At 54.4% G+C, this 4154-nt stretch overlaps 1 protein-coding gene across 1 annotated transcript; it reads left to right on the top strand.

Moving 5' to 3' along the window:
- Positions 1-479: 479 nt before the first annotated feature.
- On the top strand, positions 480-3824 carry CITED2 (Cbp/p300 interacting transactivator with Glu/Asp rich carboxy-terminal domain 2). Its single transcript, XM_074862689.1, has 2 exons — positions 480-1144; positions 1773-3824. Exon 2 carries the CDS (start codon positions 1780-1782, stop codon positions 2521-2523), a length of 744 nt encoding a protein of 247 aa, XP_074718790.1. The 5' UTR covers positions 480-1144; positions 1773-1779; the 3' UTR covers positions 2524-3824.
- Positions 3825-4154: the final 330 nt, after the last annotated feature.

Here is a 4154-nt window from a genome sequence, read left to right as displayed (position 1 = left end):
CTGGTCGCCGGAGCCGGGAGGGTGTACACGTGTGGCCCTGCCGGGGCAGTGCTGAGAGGCAGGGCGCTGCCGGACACGGGGCAGTGACAGAGGACGTGCCGGGCCAGGGCGATCGCCTTTGCGCAGTGTGCACCCACCCGCGCTCCGCATGTTGTTTTTCTTTGCCAGTCCAAGAAAAACAGTCATAAATAATGCTAATAAACCCCACCAAACCAACCAAGGGCAAGAGTGGGTGGGCACTCATCCTGCACACCGCGGGTGGCTGTGGGGCAAACACGAAGGATGGGGGTGGGGGGGGTGGGGGGGGGTGTCACCCCCCCACACACCTCCCGCATGTGGCACCCGTGTCTGTGGAAAAAGGTGGATCTGGGATCTCGCCTGCGGGAGAGGGGCCGGTCCCGGGGGCGCCCACGCGGGACCAGAAGACTCACGCCGGTGGGGCCGGGCACCTGCACCGCGGCGGCGGAGAGACGGACCTCGCCCTGCCCGGGCAGCGCTGCCGGAGCGCCCAGCCCCACGCGTGTCCGCGGCCGCCGCGCTGCGGCGACACGAGCGGACGGGGCGCGGGGAGCCGGCGGAGGACGCGGAGTCCCGCTTTGTTCCCGGGGGAGGCGCGGCGCGGGGCGCGCAGCGCGGCGCAAGCAACCCACGGCCACACGCGTGGGCCAGCCGCGGGGAGCGGGGTGCTTGGATGCCTTCCAGAGCCGCCTGGCCCCTTCTCGCGTGTCGCCTTGCGCGCGTGTGCCCCTGTGCGTGTGCGCGCCTGTGTGCGTGCGTGTGCGCGCTGGGTATTGGGTTTTGGTGGTGGGGGTTTTTTCTTTTTTTTTTTTTCTTTTTTTTTTTTTTTTTCCCCTCGCTTGCTCCAGGTTTTACTTCTGGTTGCCTGTAAGGGTTTTGCTCCTCCCTTCTGAAATCCTATATCAGCCGTGGCCAGAGCCGGGTAAGGAACAGCTCATTGTTGGCAAGTGCCGATGCGCCTCGCAGAGGAGTGAGAAACGGCTCCGGGGCTGCGGCAGCGATCGCAGCGCCGTCACGGGAGCGCCGAGGAGAGCGGGGCGGGGAAGCCCTCTCTCTCTATGCTGGGTGACTCTTCGTGACTGATTTCACCGCCACCTTTGAAGCACAAGAAGAAAGGAGCCGGGAGGTGAGTGCGGCGGTTCTCGTAGCTGGTGCCGGGTGTCGCTTTTGTGTGCAACAGGAAAAACGGGACTGTTTAAACACGCGAGGAAAGGTGTTTCTCAGCTGCCTGGCTTCACCTCCTTATCCGTGCGTTGCTGTATTTTTACCGAAATAATTAGGACTTTATTCCAAAAGTTGCTGACAGCGGCTAGGTGGGACTTCCCCGTGCTTTGCTTGTTCCCCGCAAGTTAGCGGGAGTGCCGTGGAAACCCGCCGCCTTCCCTGGCGGAGCCGGGGGGCTCGGCCGCCTTCGGAGCGGGCGGGGAGGCGGCGGCTGTTGCCGTACGCAACCCTCTCCTCCGCTGATAGGTATGCACAACTTGGAGTGGGAAGGCGTGCTGCTCGCCGGATTAGCGGAGGGGACCGGGATTTTCGTACCGCAGGCTCCCCTTTTATTTTTCCCTTTGTACTCCACGGTAGAGCCGCGGTAGGATATTATTTTTTTTTTCCCCCCTCCCGCTTCTCCGTCCGCCCCCGAGAAGGAGAGGACGGCGGGACCAGCGAAGTCGTTTCTCGCGGGGCCGGGCAGATGCAGGGCGGCTGGCTTGTCCGAGGGTGTCTTTTCTTAATGTCTCCACACGGTAACTTTCCAGGTGGGCAATGGCAGACCACATGATGGCCATGAACCACGGGCGATTCCCCGACGGCTCCGGCGGGCTCCACCACCACCCCGCGCACCGGCTGGGCATGGGGCAGTTTCCCACCCCCCATCACCACCACCAGCAGCAGCAGCCGCCGCCGCCGCCGCAGCAGCACGCCTTCAGCGCCCTGATGGGCGACCATATACATTACGGAGCCGGGAACATGAACGCGAGCGGCGGGGTGAGGCACGCCATGGGGCCGGGCAGCGTGAGCGGAGGGCACCCGGCCGGCAACATGCCGCCCCCCGCCCGCTTCGGCGGCTCCCAGTTCATGGCCCCCCCCGTCGCCAGCCCGGGAGGGCAGCTGAGCGCCAGCATGCAGCTCCAGAAGCTGAACAACCAGTACTTCAGCCACCACCCCTACCCCCACGGCCACTACATGCCGGACTTGCACCCCGGCACCCACCAGCTGAACGGCGGCAGCGGCAGCCAGCAGCAGCATTTCAGGGACTGCAACCCCAAGCACGGCGGCGGCGGCAGCGGCAGCGGGTTGCCGCCCGCCGTCCCCCACGTCCCCGCGGCAATGCTGCCGCCCAATGTCATAGACACTGACTTCATCGACGAGGAGGTCCTCATGTCCTTAGTCATCGAAATGGGGCTGGATCGCATCAAGGAGCTTCCCGAGCTGTGGTTGGGACAGAACGAGTTTGACTTCATGACAGACTTCGTTTGCAAACAGCAGCCCAGCAGGGTGAGCTGCTGATTCATTTCAAACAAACAAAGGACTTTCTATCGGTGCGAATGAAAACATTCCCCTAGACGCGGTGTCTCACTTTTCAGGGCTTGAAAAGGTGAGAATCTGGAAAGCAGAGTCAACTATGCGCTTGTATAAATCCTTTTTTTTTTTTTTTCTTTTTTGTTTTCCCCCCTCCCCTTAAATCGCTGCCACTTTTTCTGTAGCCTTGACATTCACGTCCCCTCCCGTAGTAATAATTTCTAGCGAACTCTGCCTTTTTATGTTGGTCGCTCCCCTTCCCTCCTCACTCTCTTCCATTTCCTCGCAGTAACGTGCCCATAATTCCCACAGTGCTGAACTGTTAGATATTAATCTTGGCAAATTGCTTAATCTTGTGGATTTTGTAAACGATGATTTACAATGACTTGAACTGCATTCAAATTCTGAGTGAACAGGGAAAAAAATTGCATTAGTTGGTTGCATGAACTTTGAAGGGCAGATACTACTGCACAAATGCTGCCATCTTGCTTAATTTTTAACTATGCATTGCAGTGCAGACTAATAATTTTTTTTTTCTTCAATACGCTAAACTGGAAGCTTAACAGATGTGGGCCAAACCTTTCCAGATCAGGAAAAGTAATACTGTTACTTAGAAAAGTCTGCTACCCATTCCCCCTCCCCCATATGTACAGACAATAATATGGTGTGGATGGAATGTTGACTAGTGGCAAACATTTCACAGATTATTTTTTTTTATTTTGTTTCTGTCTTCAGCATTTTGACACTGTGCTAATATAGTTTATTCAGTACATGAAAAGATACTACTGTGTTGAAAGCTTTTCAGGAAATTTTGACAGTATTTTTGTACAAAACATTTTTTTGAGAAAATATTGTTAATTTATTCTATTTTAATTTGCCAATGTCAATAAAAAGTTAAGAAATGCTTTAGTTTTTCTAGAAGTCATTTACCAGTATTTTTCTTCAAAACTCTTCCCCACTGTCCCTGGTAAGTAGAACATCTATCTGTACAACCGTGTTGGTGTGCAAAAAGACATTCCAAAATAGAAGGTACACTACACCCATATATATGTCATGGTGAACTTGGTAGGTGAGCGGGATTTGAACATACTTACAGCATAAAGCCTCATACGTAACATTGTAATATGCCTGTCAGTGTGGTTTTATGAAAAATGAAGTTGCCGAGGCGCAACTTTCTTGTGACTTGCCAACATACTTGCTTTAAATGTAGTTGTCCAGAGTTATGATGCATAAAGTATTTATTATATTTATCTATTAAACTTGTAATTTTATAAATCTGCTTTCATTTATATAGTAGACTTTGTTCTTTTGTATATTCATCTCACCTGGAAGAGCTGTGTAAAAAGACCAAGTGCTTAACGTGCAAGTGTTGGTAACTTGGGAAGGGGGGGGGGGGGGAGGGGGGGGGTGTGTCTTCCCGACCCTCTCACCTACCAGGGTTAACACAGGAGACGATTGCTGCATCAACCCAGATCTGCATCACACCAGAAATGATTGTGTTTCATTTCCAGTGACTTAGGAGAGGGGGCATAGATCCTTAAAATACTCCACCTTGGGACGGCTCTGACCCCTCCCAGATGTTGCTACCAACTAAAGCCACAGACAAATCCATACTGGTT

Source organism: Strix uralensis, chromosome 3 (genome assembly GCF_047716275.1).
Source record: "Strix uralensis isolate ZFMK-TIS-50842 chromosome 3, bStrUra1, whole genome shotgun sequence".
Lineage (NCBI taxonomy): Eukaryota > Metazoa > Chordata > Aves > Strigiformes > Strigidae > Strix > Strix uralensis.
This window is presented reverse-complemented; position numbering and strand designations above follow the sequence as displayed.

Bases quoted from the DNA above. Each gene is read 5' to 3' on its own strand.
- CITED2 (XM_074862689.1), top strand. From the start codon at position 1,780: ATGGCAGACCACATGATGGCCATGAACCACGGGCGATTCCCCGACGGC.